The 16,442-nt window shown below is 43.0% G+C and overlaps 1 protein-coding gene across 1 annotated transcript; it reads right to left on the reverse strand.

Moving 5' to 3' along the window:
- Window positions 1–592: 592 nt before the first annotated feature.
- On the reverse strand, window positions 593–15,396 carry LOC126983888 (carotenoid isomerooxygenase-like). Its single transcript, XM_050837057.1, has 12 exons — window positions 15,220–15,396; window positions 7,859–7,959; window positions 7,231–7,342; window positions 6,991–7,131; window positions 6,684–6,828; window positions 5,884–6,019; window positions 5,518–5,717; window positions 4,810–4,989; window positions 4,221–4,367; window positions 3,618–3,749; window positions 3,053–3,151; window positions 593–2,492 (listed from the first exon to the last, which is right to left on the reverse strand). Coding segments are annotated over exons 1-12 (1,572 nt in total). The 5' UTR covers window positions 15,222–15,396; the 3' UTR covers window positions 593–2,315.
- Between the last annotated feature and the right edge of the window lie 1,046 nt (window positions 15,397–16,442).

A 16,442-nucleotide genomic window follows, 5' to 3' on the forward strand; every position in this document is an offset into this window, starting at 1 on the left:
AGAAGAGTCAAACTACCACCAGTCATAAAACTACCCCTTGAAATGCCCAGAACGTTCTCTCTCTCTCTCTCTCTCTCTCTCTCTCTCTCTCTCTCTCTCTCTCTCTCTCTCTTACGGTAACACCACTCCCGCCTTTACTCCCGTCTTTGGCCTGATAATCCGTCTTTCGGTCGTTCATCTTCCTTTGTTGGTCTCGGCCGCCAAGTCTACAAGTTCTTCTCGCTAATCCCCGGCAGCTGTGATTGAGCAGTTCTTTCCATTCCCCCCCCCCCCCTTTCTCTCTCTCTCTCTCTCTCTCTCTCTCTCTCTCTCTCTCTCTCTCTCTCTCTCTCTCTCTCTCTCTCTCTCTCTCACCCCTTATCAACTCTTCTTTCCTTTGTCTCAGTGTCGCAAATGAACTAAATTGGCTTCAGAAATTACGCTCTGCTTCTAAATGGACGCTAGGAAGGCGGCGCGTCCCCCAAAGAAAGGATTATCGTCATTCACTGACATCAAAAGCAAGTACTGCGTACCAACGAAGAACATCACGTCTCAAGTGTTTAAGGCAACGTAATCAAATTATCTTCAATTAATGGACAAATAACATACAGCGTGATGCATATAGTTTTATATCAACATACAACATGAAAAGCATTGTGACAAACTATATATTTTGAACATCATCAACATATATATATTCTTTATTATTTAACTTTAACATAATCATGCATAATGCATACATGAATAGCATGTACCATGCATGTGCTGATCATCCTAACACACACACACACACACACACACACACACACACACACACACACACACACACACACACAGAAAGCCAACAACGTGTACAAAATTGTACTCAACACATCACAGCAATTAATTAATGTTCCCTGCAGTGTCCTGGCACACCGGCAAGGTCAAGGCCGTCATGACTTACATTGCTTCACGTTCATCCAGGTGTGAGGAAGAGCCCCAATGCGCATGCACCGTACACCTGTCCCAACACCAAGGCATCCATGTCCTTTATACGTTGTACATTACTTGTTACAAATGTCATCAGTTGGGGAGTGATTACTTGCTAATCTTGTGGTTTTCTTCAACTGTCACCTGCTCTAAGCCATCACTTTTGTGCTAGTTATTATATTAAGAGATCCAACAATACTTTGACATTTAATAAATATAGAATAAGTTACAATAAGTTATCGTCTCTCCCACCGATATTCAGCGGTTACGATGAAGCTGATGCCCCGATGTAATTTACTCTCTGAAGCTGCACAGAGATTCTTTGGACACACACACACACACACACACACACACACACACACACACACACACACACACACAGTAACTTAAAGAGAATATCATGTTTTCACAATCCACTCCAAACTCCTACCAAACTGTTGAGTTGTAGCATACAGCACCTTTACATATTTCATAATGAAATTTGCAGTTAATGAGCGATATATAATTTTCAGCTATTATTTCACGTTTATGATTTTCAGCCTCTGACTGACAGTAGAGTTAGACTTTTGTGCCATTGTGTCAGAAAACACTTTATACTGACAGCTTGGTGTTATTTACCGAACTGAATACAAGGGAACAATAAAAGCTAACAGTTAAAGCTATAGTGCAAGGGACAGGAGGTAGAAACATTTATGTAGGTCAAGAGGAATAGATGAACACTGTCCTCATCCATGTCAATCATCCTGACTTCCTCCACTCTGCAGAACACCGTAAGCAACGCAGTGATGAGCCTCCAACACTCAGACACACACGAGTAACTCCTTGTCACAGCCACGCAGAAGTGAAGGGTGGAGGAGATCCATGTCAAGGCATGTATCAGGCAAGGGGAAGGGATAGGATGAAACACACACACACACACACACACACACACACACACACACACACACACACACACACACACACACACACATTGGTCCCGGGACCCTTCAAGGTTTCCCCATCAGCTGTTACACTCTTCTGCCGTGAAAACTGCAGTTCTTTCTGGTTTCATGGAATGGTTTCATAAGTTTCCCTAAGCATTGCAAACACGAATTTGCAGATTAAAGCTCAATCAAAACAACAGTCTCAGGAGACATTCCACAGATAACCTGAGACAAAAATGTATAAAGCACCATCAAAATGGCAGACATATACAAACGACAATACTTAGATAAGAGGAGCACACTGCGTCCTTTGTCCGTGGAAAAAAAATACACAACACTCAGTAACATTACAAAAAAGACAAGTTGCGCCAAATCTATGAGATACATAGAGAAACAGGAAGCTCGATACAGTCATGGGAGAGAGACGGACGTGTGCCAAGATGGTCACTGGGCCTCGGCGGGGATGAAGAGGCCGTGCAGGGGCATGGGCACGGGGGCAGGCGCCACCACGCTGGCCCGCCCGACCTGGCTCATCGTGGCGGCATCCAGGACGAGCAGGTGCACCGCCTTGTCGTCCCGGGTGTCCACGGCCAACATCAGTATGACCCCGTCGTCCTCATCCTGCGAGAAAGGGAAATTCAAAAGCTTGAAATGATCCACAGTCATATCCTATCGGTTTTGAGTGTTCAGTTATCTTTTTTCAAAACAAATTTAGGTTTCAGTTATAACCATATACTTGCTGATGTATAAAATTTTCCATAATTTTCATGCGGTATTCTACATGCAACTGATCTTTTTATAAGCCAATTATTCAATACATAAAGGTATGTGGTTTTATTCTTGTCTATTGACTTACAAGACCAGTCGTTGGTAAGTCTTCTGATAAATCTGTCCACTACGAACGCTACTTGTGTTTAGGCGGTTCTGACGGCAATGATAATAAAAATTTGATGGCCAGGCCGTAGCTTCATTCATTGCCATTGGAGTTGCCTAATGATCAAGAGCGTTCATAGTGGATGGAGTTACCAGAAGACTTACCAACGACCGGCCTCGCAAATGGTTTGATGAATCCTGCCCTAGGACTTGAAGCAACTTTTCATCACACAGATACCATTATCGAAAAGAGAGAGTTCGGATCATCGTAATGCTGCCTTATTGAACACAATCAACTCGGTACTCACAACAGCGCCAGGTCTTGCCACAAACTCAGGGCTGCTGCAGTAAATTTGATCTTCTGTGAACTTGAAGGATTCGCCGGAGTTAACATTCAATTTCACTGCCTGTAAATATGGAGGAACATATTATGAATACTGCCCCATGATCTGAAACACAGACTAGACTCACCCACCATAGGGAACATTCTATATCAGTGCCAATAAGCACAAACAGCACAAAGGAGCCCAAATAAACAACTGCAGTGACACAAGTCCTGATGAAGGGATAAAGTCACATATTTTATAAATCTTTATCGAACTTATTCTTAGTGTTATTATTTCAAGCCTCACTCTTTCTGCGCGGTCTTTCACTCGTTATTGCAGTTTTATTTCTAGGCTGTCATCGTAAAAGATTGAACAAAAAAGGCGGATATATTTACTTTTTTTTTAACCTCTGAAAGCCAAAAGCAATCAAACAAATAAAATATCACAAATTGGACCTTTGTAGGAGCACTGTCGAAAAAAATAGAACAAGCAAACGATTATAAATTGAGTAACGTTGCAACACAAGGAAACAAGACACAACACGTACGAAGCCCTTGTCGCCTCCCTCGGGGTCGGGCCCCATCGCCCACACGAAGCTGTGCTTCTCTCCCTGCCGCTTGGGGTTGATGCACGGGTTCTCGAAGGGAACGTCACATAACTTCTCGCCCTTCAGCATGACCTGAAAAATATAATGGAATCAGAAATTTGGAGTAATACCAATATTAGTGTACTTATATTCCCTTGTATTTTTAGATCAACTGCTGATAAAGCCAATAATACTGTGGCACCATTGCCTGTCGGCTATAAATACAGTGAAATGTGCAACAGGAAAAGGAAAGCTTGACAGATTGACTAACTACCTACTTTGAAGCAAGGAATAAAGTTTACAGTGTTCTTTAACAGGAAGGGAAACAACTATGTTTCAGTTTGTGTGTTTAACAAACAATACGTATTATAAGTAAATCCTACCTATAATAGGATATATATAATTTCGTTTTCCCAATTCATATTTCATCAGATAATCAATAGAGATATTCCTTTATTGATGTTGTCGTAGTGCTTAAATCTATATATCCTTAATGAGTGTTATTCAAGAGTCAAAGCACCATTTTAGATGCTGCACACGTAATCAAGATGGTGTGTGACCCACCTCTTGTCCGGACCACGAGGCCGAGCATGACGTGCCCTCGAGGGAGATGAGCGTCTCCTTCCCCTTGGCGTTGAGAGGCACCACCAGCCTGTGCAGCGTTGACCGAAAGCTGCTCACAAAGTCCTCGGTGTTCTTCCCGCGCTGTTCCTGTGGGCGAGGAGTTAATAGTTTCGCCCCTTACATGCAATGCATTTTCTTTAAGATACTGTGAGAAACATCCTACATAAGATAGTTTCATTTTTTTCTATCCCACAGAAATGGCTATGACATGTAAGTCATTCTTGAATAACAGCAATAATCACTGCAGTATCATACTATGTCATGTTTAAAAATAGCTCTTGCCTCAATTCCCATTGCTAAGGTGAGCTATTAGTGGGACGTCACAGTGGCAGCGTTGTTTGCCACACTTATTAATTAAAATTCATTTATCCCATCACTGGCAGACACACCTTTCCTTTTATCTTATTGCAGTCGCTTCAAGTTATTTGGGGGGTATTTTTTTGTATCATATTATCAACTGTGCATTATATCATCCAAGAGTTGTCACATGGTAAATATCTTATACACACCCACAACAAACGCGTCTCACCCTGAGTGTCTTGATGTACATGTTGTGTAGCAGCGATGAGTCCTTGTAGGTGGGCACGTCCAGCACGATGTGTTCCCCGTCCTCGTAGGCGTTGGCAATATGCATGAAGAAGAACGACTCCGCCACGTAGCGGGTCTTGACGGGTTTCCAGGTCTTCCTATCGATGACGTGAATCAGCACCTGGAGGGAGGCGGGAAGGGTGAGGCAATAATAGTGTGTGGGAAGTCGCTGTTAGATGTTAGTCATGAAGAAGATCCCCATAATGTTATGTTTTTAGTAACAGCATCAAACTAAAACAAATATAAACATGCATGTTCCCGTGTTAGAAGTAAACTATTTTATGCCTCTCATTCAATATAAAACAGAAGGGGCTGGAATCCACAAGCTTCATGTGCAATGTCTATGATGAATCTTGCAACAGAATTTTAGGAAATCTATGGAATGTATGAGGGAGGTGAAAACTACTATAACAATACCCATGTTATGAGATATATTCAACCACCGTTGCAACGCATGAAAACACTGTTGACCCTATCCACTGATTTCTAACTGTAGTTTTTTACCTCCCTGGTTTCCTCACATGACGATTTCATTACTATTCCATACAACAAGTTTTCTTAATGTAAACATTATGTGTAGTCCATGTCTTTTGTCACAGATTTCCGGCAGTCATTGCACAGGTGACGGTGTGTGAAGCCTGCCACTCACTGGTTCGTTGTGCCACTTGAGGCCGGCGATGAAAGGAGCGTTGGTCAGGATGTCGCTCAGCAGCTCCGAGAGGGACACCGCCAGGGGCTGCTCGATAAGCACCACGTAGTTTTCAGTCATGGTCATGCTGTGCATGTAGGCGGGAGACATCTTCCAGCGTGCCGGGATGGAGGCCATCACCTTACCCTGCTTCAGGTTACCTGTGGGTGCCAAGGGTGTTGGTGGTGTTAGTAGATGAACCAAAGAGACCAGGAAGATTCACTATATTATCAAATGTTTTTTTTTCCACACACACACACACACACACACACACACACACACACACACACACACACACACAGAGTTATTACAGAATCAATCACCAACCATCTGGAGGAAATCTGACGATGCAGTATTTGGGTCCCGTCACCCCGACGCCCTGGCCCACCGTGTACACCCCGTCGCTGGCCTGGATGGGGTGTGGGCTCTGTGTCATCAGGCCGTACTTCTTGTTAAGGTTCACCTGCAGCAAAAGTACAACAGTGAGGAAAGGAAGTGGAAGGTGTGATCATTCCCTTTGACTAGATGCACATTATCAAAAGAATAATTAAACTGTGCATTACGACCGGCAGCACTATTACTGTAGCGCATCCAAAACCAGAGCACTTATGTTCCTGACACGCCGTCCTTCAACGAGTATAGTTTTGATAACCACGTTCACTTTTATTAATTTTTAATCTGCTTTTTTCTTATTTTGTAACTCATTAACACATTTTTGACAAGATGACGGAACTTTGAGTAGATTCCAATTAACATATTGAACCTTCTTGGTCTACATAAGGAATATTCTGCAACGCTTTTTTCACAGTGAAAGAGACAGTTCAAGGGCAAAACATAGAAGTAAACCAGTCTGCAAATAACTGCCCCCATTCAGAGGACCAGGTTTGGAAGCATGGTCAGTACTGAATGAAGAACGTCATGATGCTCCATTCTTAAAAGCGTTAGTCATAGGAAGGATTGACTGATTGGGATGCACGGTCATGGCGCCGCAGCTGCAGAAATAGGCCGGCCTGAAAGGAAACTGGATATGAAAGTATACAAAGAGAGGGAGAGAATTCGCAGAATCTATTGCCCCATGAGCAAGTTTTCCCCCCACCGCGAGAAGACGCACCGCCGCGTGAACCCACCCGCTCCTTGATCTCCAGGGTGTCCAGGTTGATCTCCAGCATGAAGGGTGTCTCACACATGGCGAAGTAGCGGCCCCCAAAGTCTGCCACTGTCACGAGAGCATTGTCTGAGAACATCTTCTCCGGGTCCATTGCATCTAGCAGTCTGTCAAAAGCAAAATTGTTATCTTAGGCAGTAAACTGGTTCTCAGTGAAATAAGTGTTTTCATGTATAGCATTGCCTAGCATATGAGTCACCTCATCTTGCCTTATAAGTTTTCCTTAAGGCTACAATTGTGACAACTTAAGTTTAGTCTTTGTTCTCTACCTGGAGAAAACCCCCTTGGAGGCTGGCGCTGGGGTGCCAAACTCCGCCTTGGTGATCGTCCCGGCCGCCTGGTTCTGCTCGAATGTCTTGGAACGCACGTAGCGGTTGCTGTAGGTCACCTTCCCGTCGGAGATTTCAAACCTTTAATAAAATAATTCTCAATAAATAATACAAATCTTTAGTGGATGGTAAGAGTGCTTACCAGATACACAGAATGCTGTGAAACGTGTGAAAATTTACTTTTGCAACAGGGCGGAGGAGTCGAAGGCATGATGGTACTCCTGCTGCCCCACCTTGGTGAGCCCCGGGCCGTTGTAAATGAGTTGTCCTTTCAGCCACTCTGGCAGCGTGCCTGGCGATAGCAAAGAATAAATGCAGTGAGAAATGTTGCGTTTAGATATATTATGTGCGTCCTAAGTATTACACCATATTTGAGGAAGAGTCACGCTGAACCTAAGACTGAGTGTAATCTAGTATTTTTTTATGCGTTTGCCTTGGCTTCCTTTGATTGACGGAGGCTGTGCCTTCCCTCCTCTGAGTCGCATCCCCATGTGTGAGGCGTTATTGCCCCAGCGACCCAGTGCACTCACCCTCTCAAGAACTGCGTTTTTAGCCTGATGGTGACGTGGCACAAAATGAAAAATGAATATAAATTCACTAATTTTTATGGTAACCTCAATGATTACATATCCAATCGTGACAAATAGTAAACATGCAGATTAGAGTCATTTCGCGACCCACTTTCTGGCTCGTCCAACACCCGGGATGTGCCACTTGAGGTGTCCTCCTCACATTCAGCACGAAAAAGAAGCTTGCTAATCATCCCGGACTCGATGGCGCTGGGTCAAGCCTTTAAGTCGGAACTCACCCGTGACCTGGCAGGGGCGGGGGTCGGGGGCCTCCTGGTCACAGTTGCGGCACAACACGGAGTAGTCGTAGGTGTCAATCCTTCCACCCTCGTCCGTGGACCTGCAACGACCAACCAGGCTTGTTATCTTTGGACCAATGAAGCTTACATGTGTTTATTTTTAATGATATGCGTGGTGAGATATTTTACCAGTTAAGCACGTACAGCTAGAAGGAAAAAGTTGTTGAAAATCATAAACAGAGGAGAATGTATGCTTTTTCTCTTTTAGGTGTGTGTGGGGGAGGGGGAAACAGTCAGTCTAGTCATCGTCACATGCCTCTCAAGATGAAGTGAGTCACCGTTAGCAGCGGGGTCCAGTAACTGTGTGTGTGTGTGTGTGTGTGTGTGTGTGTGTGTGTGTGTGTGTGTAAAAAAAGGAATATATAGAAAAAGTTAGCAACGTGACCATGAGGCGTGAGTCCTCCAAAAGTGAGACGAGTTAATCCAAGTAATTTAATATTTTACGTTGCACTTTCGAAAACTCCTCATCATGTTCCTTTAAACGTGCAGCCATAGATGTCAGTACTTAGAGGATGATATCGGCGACCTAAGAAAAGACGTAAACCGGGAAGAAAGGAGAGAAAGTGAAATTTGACGAAGGAAAAAAAAATCAGCAGCGAATATGACATGTAAAAAGTTGAAAAATGATATGTGAAATGCGCCTATAGATACAGTAACACACACACACACACACACACACACACACACACACACACACACACACGGCAGCAGGTCAGGTCGTTCGGGGCGTGTTTGGTCGTCACTGAATTATTGTCGAACCCGTCTGGCAACCCTCCACCTTCGTCCCTTCCTGTGGTTAGTCATGTGGAAGGTCTCGGGTTCCTGGGGCGCTGCCGGACAACCTAACACCACCACAACGGCAAGTCAGTCTCACCTTCTTTGTTCTTTTTCCTTATTTTATCATCATTTTTCACGCATTATTTGTTTTCTCCCTCTCATCATCATTCTCGACCCTCCTCTGTTCCATTTACTTTCATTTTCTGGCAAGTAATATGTTTGACTAAGAGACATACACGCTATAGAGTCAACATTCTCACCTTCATTGTTTTTTTTTTTCTCCTTTTATCATCATGCTCGACCCTCCTCAATTCCATTCACTTTCATATTCTGGCAAGTAATATGTTTGACTAAGAGACATACCCGCTATAGATTCAACATTCTCATCTTCATTGTTTATTCTCTTCATTTTATCATCATCTTCGCACGCATTATCAGTTTTCTCCCCTTTCTCATTATACTCCAGGTTCGTCATCTTCATTTTCTGACAAGTATTATGTTTGACTAAGATACATTCCCGCTATAGATTCAACATTCTCACCTTCATTGTTTATTCTCTTCATTTTATCATCATCTTCGCACGCATTATCAGTTTTCTCCCCTTTCTCATTATACTCCAGGTTCCTCATCTTCATTTTCTGACAAGTATTACGTTTGACTAAGAGACATTCCCGCTATAGATTCAACATTCTCATCTTCATTGTTCTTTTTCCTTCTTTTATAATCTTCATACGCATTTTTAGTTTTTTCCCTTCATCAGCATACTTCAGCATCCTCATTTTCCTTTTCTGACAACTATTATGCTTGACTAAGAGACATTCCCACTGTAGATTCATCATTTTCACCTCCACTGTTATTGTTTTCTTTATTATATTCTCATACTCTCTCTTTCAGGTGTCTATTATTATTATCATCATCATCATACTCTGCCATTACTAATCTACTACAGGACAAAGGCCTTTCCCAACGTCATCCACCTCTCTATCTGATGTTAGTGTGCTCCATTAAACTTTCTTGACTCCATCTTACTCCGGCTCAAGTTCTTATTTCATCTCTTCCAGGTCCTCCGTCTGCCGCAGAAAGATGAATAGAAAAAAATGCTGAATATGACGCGGTGAGGGGAAAAGCGAGCATCATGGATTGGGAAACAGACAGAGGTTGAGGATATTTCGTTGATGATTAGGAGTAAGAAATGGACTTGGGCAGGTCATATGTGTAACACCATCACCATTGCCACTACTATTGCTTCATCTCTATATTTTATTATTAATTTTCTTCGTCGTCTCAGGCATCAAGAAAACCATCATATTTTTTTTTAATACAGTGGTCAAACAACAAACAGACATACCCGTAGCTTCACCATCCCTTCCTCCACTGCCATTGTTTTCCTCCTTTCGTCACGTCATTCTCTCGACCATCTCCATATCATGTAACTCACGCCTGTCTATTCTCCATCAGCTCGGGACAACAATGAAACTGAACACCGCTCCATAAACCGCTTCGTAACCCTTCGCGACGACCCGAGCCAAGGGAACAGAACACTGACTAATAATGATAAAAATATTAATAAAAGAAGCAATGAAACGTAGGAATGAGTTTCAGTTGGATAAATTCAGATTCAACAAGGTTAAATGCAAAAAATTATTTACCAACAGAGTGGAGGATGAGTGGAACAGGCTTGTCAGTCATGTTGTGAATCCCAATACGATAGATACATTCAAGAAAAAAATAGATAAATTCACGGATTGTGAGGTTAAGTCGAGTTAGGTTTACAGGAGCTGTATGCATATAGCTACCGGCCACGCAGTCTCTTTAGGTTCTTATGCTCTTATGTCCTTTAAAAAAATAATAATAGATAAAAATAAAGCACCCTGAATATGTATCAACTCACTGTGTAACACTTTCCCTGACACCTAAACATCTTGCCTAACCATCTTCCAAACATCAGAAGTATGACCCTCCGCAATAGACTGAAAACATTATCTCTTGCACGTGGCTGATAGGAAAGACGGGCATGCGGGGGAGACCGTGTAGGATTACTTTTAAGTGACGTGCGGCCGCCAAGATACGCCGCGTCTATTTATCCGCGACGGTCATATCGGCGGCAAACATTTAAGGTATGGCTCAGAGCCACTTACTTGTCCGCCAGTGTTCGTTGTTCGGTTACGGGCTCCTCTATTATGAAATTGCAGTCTTACTCGTTACGGTGTGCTATCAAAATGGAGAGAGAGAGAGAGAGAGAGAGAGAGAGAGAGAGAGAGAGAGAGAGAGAGAGAAACTCGTTCGTTCCTCCACGCCCCTCCGTGGAGCAGTCTAGTACTCCGCGGGCCCGGGTTCGAATCCTGGCCCGGGCAGTCGGCGTGCAGCTCACTCAGCTGTTTATCCCCCCTTTCGGGCAGGTCGATAAATGGGTACCTGGGGAAACCCGAGGAAGGCAAACTGTGGCAATCCCGGATTTCACACTGGCCTGTGTCCCGGGGTGACTGACTGGTTCTTACCACCACAGGCTCAAAGGGCCAACGATTCGGAGATGAGCACCGCAGCCACGAGCAGCTATGGCGTATGCACCCACCTTTACCTTCCCTTTTACCACAGGCTCAAAGGGTCAATGGTTCGGAAATGAGCACCGCAGCCACGCGCTGCTGTAGCACCTTCACCTCCCGTCCCGTCTCATTAGTTTAATGTTAGACATACAGTCTACCAATACACCGCCGACCAATAAGTCTGAATATACGGGATCAGAGAAAGCTTACAGCTAATTAAAGAGAAAGCACACAGACTAAATCATCTCAGCTTTAAAATTTGATACCCGTCAGTATAGTGAAGCAGCTGGTAGGGAAAGCAGTGAAGGTTGACGATAAGGAAAAAAAAGAGGTAATAAAAAAATTAGGGCCATAAGGAAAGTCTTACACGCCCCTCCCCTCCCATTACTGATTAGAAAGTTGCCCTACGGAGTCGCATCAGGCCGCTCATCGTGTCGCTCCTCTTCGTGTGAACCCAAGCAAGGACTCCACGCCACGCACCATCCCTCCTCTTTCCTCCTTCCTGCTCTCTTCCTCTTTATTCCGCCTTGAGCATCCATTCTCTCTCTCTCTCTCTCTCTCTCTCTCTCTCTCTCTCTCTCTCTCTCTCTCTCTCTCTCTCTCTCTCTCTCTCAGTTCATTCCCCTTAGTGTTTCCTCATTTTTCTTTCTTTTTTTCTTTGTCACTTTTCTGCTTTTCTCTCCTCAACCTCAAGTTCTGCTCTTTTATCGTTATCATATCTCCCTCTTCTTTTTACTCCTATTTTTTTAATACTTTTTTTCTAATATGAATTTTATTTGGATTATCTGCGTCACTTCTGGCTAACCGCAGTTAAGTGATAATTTAAAATTGGTTTTGGTTCTGTGCTAATGAGCATCAAAACGTGACCGTCTTCCCACACAGGGGATAGCACTGAAGTGAAGGATGAGGAGGCGTGATGTAACTCAAAACACAGACTAGTGCACTGAACGTTTTACACTGAGTGGCAAAACAGTATTTATTAACCTTAATTATATTACGAAATAAAACTTCAAACATAAGTTAAAGTAAAGATCGTCAAAACTCTTCACCCAGAGCTTGACTGAAAGTGGTTGTGCTTGATATTTAACGCAGAAAGCACAGATAACACGCTAAACGTTTTGGTAAATGTACAACTCTGTTCGTAGAGTTTCGTTTACTCTACCTGCAACCTTGGGTAAGGAAAAATCACTGACCTAGTTGGAACGCTGTATTCCAAGGGCACGTAAAGCCACCTATTGAGAGTAAAGAACTTCGCTAAGCCCGTGATCAAAGAAAGACCTGGCTGCTTCATGGCTAACGTGAGACTGATAACCTCGCATTAGGTAGGAATGTCATGCAAACAAACTTTTAAATGTCAATACAGTTTGAATATTTAATCAAACAAAAATAAATTAGTATGTATGGTGAAAACACAGATAAAAGTAAGAACAATGCAATATAATGGGAAGAATGAAAGTAGCAAAGTAGTGAGGCAAGACTAAGTAAACACATTAGAGGTGAACGTTCACTTATCAGGACATCGGCGTGCTGTGTAGATTTCCCTGACAGTGGCCTGTATTTGCACTCCACGCACCACGCGATAAACATGTTTCTCCACTTCTGACGGCAAGAGTGTATTACTGTTACCTCAGCCTTATGGTAACAGCACACACACACACACACACACACACACACACACACACACACACACACACACACACACACACACACACCTCAGTCCATGAGTACAAGCGTACCGGCGTTGCTAATAGGAGTTAGAGGACTAAACGGGTGCCTGACTACCCCACACCCACACCCACACCCGCCCCGCAACCACAAGACTTTTTTATACACCACCCCCCACCCAACATGGCAGATTTGACCCTCCTCCTCCCAAAAGGCACTTCCACGAGCAGCACCCCCAGCACCCCCGCACCCACTGCGAGCGTTAATTGGTCCTAATTTCGCCAGGTGCTGAACAATAACATGGTTCTGGTATATGCTTCCCGGACAGCAGAGCGGCCATGCCATAAAAAAAAAATCGACCTGGCGCAAACCTTGGACCCTCAAGCGAGCCCGCCTCCTTGTAAGCACTGATACGGCTTGTATCAAGACTCATGACTTCACTATCGCATGAAAGGCTTTGTTATGTTATATTTCGGTGATATCGTACCTGAGTCACTACTACTGCTACTACTATAACTACTTCAAATAATAATAATAATAATAATAATAATAATAATAATAATAATAATAATAATAATAATAATAATAATAATAATGATGATATGTATGATAATAACAATAATAGATAATAAAAGGTCTTCAATTTCTGCATTGCTTTCTTCTAAATGTAACATTTCTGTAATTTTGTAACCGAGTATAACGAGTGATATCCACACAATTTACATTTGCATAAATAGATTCACACGGCGGTGAACAATAATACTGCTTCCACCGAGGAGCGGCTGCGATATAATAAGCAGATCCTTTGTCCTCAGCTTCTCCCCCCCCCCCTCTCTCTCTCTCTCTCTCTCTCTCTCTCTCTCTCAAACACACACACACACACACACACCATGGTGTGATCAATCGCTGGACTCGCGATCGTCGGCCAGTGCTTTGGTACGGCTGGAACCTCACATTGCACGTACACACCCGGAAGGCGGGACACAGCTCCCTACTGACGCCCGATTGCGTATTATCGATCTCTCTACGGGCATGTGGTCACCGAGTGAGGGTATTCGTCTGTAGTTCCGAAACTAACCATAAGTTTTTTTTAGAATATACTATCATTGTGATTCCCACATAAAGTTACCAAGTTCTTAGTAACTCCATCTAACCTAACCTGACCTTTTTCAAGAATGGGCGCAAAATGCCCGTTGAGAGAACGGAAATTTGCCACCCGGTACCTATTTACTGCTGGGTGGACAGGTGGCACGGATTTGAGGGAGACTGCCTATCCGCATCCATTCCGCCCGGAAATTGAATCCGGAACCTCTCAACTGTGAGCCGAGCGCGCTAAGTACTGCCCTACAAAGATGTGTGTGTGTGTGTGTGTGTCAAGCTTTATTTTGTTTATTATTTATCCTTACGCCATCCGTCTCGCGCTGCCCCTAACCTCCTGCCCCGTATAGGTAAAATGTTTACCTTTGAGTTGCATCCTCGTGTGAAATCTGCGTGAACGATGCAGCAGAGATGTACGACGCAGATGCAATAGATAAAATAAAATGTCCATCAAGTGGTTCGTTACCGTTGATAACAGAATCAAGATTTTTTTTTACTGCTGACGAGTTTCCTCATACCTAACACATTGCAGTTATGGATAAATTCCTATTAAATTTCATTGTTATCATCAGCAATTATTTCATTGTTATCGAACGAGCATAGATTCAACTGAGATTTCTGCAAGTTATCAGGGCTGAACAACTTCCTCCATTCATACTCAGCGAGCTATAAGACAAGTGCGTCTGTGCGTCATGAATGCACTGGTTGCTGACAAGGGCGTCATGAGTGCCCAGCGCAGCGCAACGCTCGTGCTCAGCCTGGCTTTGTTAGTTGACCGGACAGAAATGTGGCAACAAGTGTCACATAACCCAACGCCACAAGACTCCATGTGGGAGGGAACGTGTCTCAGGGTCGCAGGCAGTGGAGGGATGGAGGGAGGGATTGAGGGAGGCGGATCAATAATACAGACGCGGTGGGTCGGCGGCCAGGCTGTGTGGGGCGAGGGGCTCACTCCTTCCCCTGAGGTTCCACAGCTTTCACTCCTTTATGACAAGATGAACCAGTTTGATTTGTCGATTTCATGGTCTGTATTGGCTGGCGGCGCTTTGTACAGTGAGACAACCCCACTATGATAAAACAACGGGCTCTGTTACTGGTTAACAACACTTCCATCATTGCCCTCGAGCACGTGAACTGCCGCTTGACAACTGTTGACACATCCCCATGTGATGCTGGCACCACTGCCTACGATAGGTGACAAAGCCACACCATACTTACATTGTTGATGAGTGTTTGTGTATCAAAACAGGCTTCGTGTGTCTCCACAGGGCCTCCTCTCTCCCCGACTGGATCACGAGAACTGTCCGTCCGAGGGAGAAATGCCTCGGTAAATAGATCTCTGTGGCTGCGGCGGCCGGCCGGTCTGGCAGCGCAACGTAGCGCTCCCTCACCCGCCAGTGGCCCTAACCCTTTGCAGTATGATAACTGCTGTTAGGAAACCCAGAAGCCTTTATGTCAGCGCCAGTGACTTCGCTCACCCATCACATATGCCAATTCATGTTTATCCTTCTTTCTTCACTTACTATTTCAAGTTGTAATCCTTAGGAACGTTTAGATAAGCGTGTGCTAACGTGTCCCCGCCGTGACGACAAGACTCACCAAGGCCACCACGTTTCCTGGCACTCGGTACCGTTTCCTGCCCCACAATTCAATCCTGCTGCGGCTTCCCAGCTGGTGGACAATAATATATGATAATCACATTAATCTATCTGCACTCAATATTATTTGGCGAGAGGAAAGTATGCAATGCTTTCAACTCAGCCAGTCTCGCCTCCAAATTTTTTGTCTCTCAATCCCGGCCTATATGCCGTATAAAGGTTGTTTTTCACTCCCTATCAGGATAATGAAAACAATCATATAGTTTTCAATTTCGATGCAGACGTTTCGTAATAACTCAAATCCAAAGTAAGAAACAAGAAAACAAAGTAAGTATGAACTGAAACGTTTGGAAATCCCACGTCCTGCAGTGGGATTATTAAAATGATATAATAATAATATATATATATATATATATATATATATATATATATATATATATATATATATATATATATATATATATATATATATATATATACACACACACACACACACACACACACACACACACACACACATATATATATATATATATATATATATATATATATATATATATATATATATATATATATATATATATATATATATATATATATATATATATATATATATATATATATATATATATATATATATATATATATATATATATATATATATATATATATATATATATATATATATATATATATATATATATATATACACACACACACACACACACACACACACACACACACACACACATATATATATATATATATATATATATATATATATATATATATATATATATTTTTTTTTTGGGGTTACTCTCTCTCTCTCTCTCTCTCTCTCTC

The sequence above is a fragment of the Eriocheir sinensis genome, chromosome 55 (assembly GCF_024679095.1).
Source record: "Eriocheir sinensis breed Jianghai 21 chromosome 55, ASM2467909v1, whole genome shotgun sequence".
Lineage (NCBI taxonomy): Eukaryota > Metazoa > Arthropoda > Malacostraca > Decapoda > Varunidae > Eriocheir > Eriocheir sinensis.